This window comes from Morone saxatilis, unplaced genomic scaffold (assembly GCF_004916995.1).
Source record: "Morone saxatilis isolate NCDOM2014 unplaced genomic scaffold, NCSU_SB_2.0 Contig6, whole genome shotgun sequence".
NCBI classification, from domain to species: Eukaryota; Metazoa; Chordata; class Actinopteri; family Moronidae; genus Morone; species Morone saxatilis.
In genome coordinates this window covers 13,853,623-13,854,119 of record NW_023340206.1, presented here as the reverse complement: position 1 = coordinate 13,854,119, position 497 = coordinate 13,853,623, and the positions used below count along the sequence as shown (strand labels likewise).

Below are 497 nucleotides of genomic sequence, written 5' to 3'. Positions count from 1 at the left end.
AAACAGCGGCGGCGTTTACTGACTAACAGCATCCACACGATTGTTCTTAAGTTCTTTTTTTTCTTTTGAATTTCCTTCAGTTATTATAAATATAACACATTTATTCATGATGACTCACCTGTCTGTCTCTCTGTCCACCTGTCTGTCTCAATCACAGTCTTCAGTCTCTCCACAGTCTCCTGCAGCAGCTCCGCTGGACTACATATCCCACAATCCTCTTCTTCACACAGATACGCGTCTTCTTCCTGTGGCTCCGCCTCCTCTTGGCCATCCTGCTGTCTGATTGGACGACAGCAAAAGCTGTCACCGGCCGACACCCCCCCTTCACAGTGAATGTCACATGACGGAAGTAGGTCCTGGTGCATTGTGGGAGATGGAGTTCGTTGTTCTTCCTCACTCCACTCATCCTCTGTCATCAGCACCACCTCCTCATCTTCCTCGTCTTCTGTATTTCTATCTGCATCAGAAGTTGGCAAATTGTTTTCTCTCTCAGTGTT

The 497-nt window shown here is 47.1% G+C and overlaps 1 protein-coding gene across 1 annotated transcript in view; it reads right to left on the bottom strand.

Moving 5' to 3' along the window:
- The window catches only part of dytn (dystrotelin), a gene marked incomplete at its 5' end in the record, with an annotated part of 2,425 nt that overhangs the window by 297 nt on the left and 1,631 nt on the right, over positions 1-497 (bottom strand). The window contains 1 exon segment of the mRNA XM_035677413.1: positions 212-356. Coding sequence (XP_035533306.1) covers positions 212-356 — 145 coding nt within the window.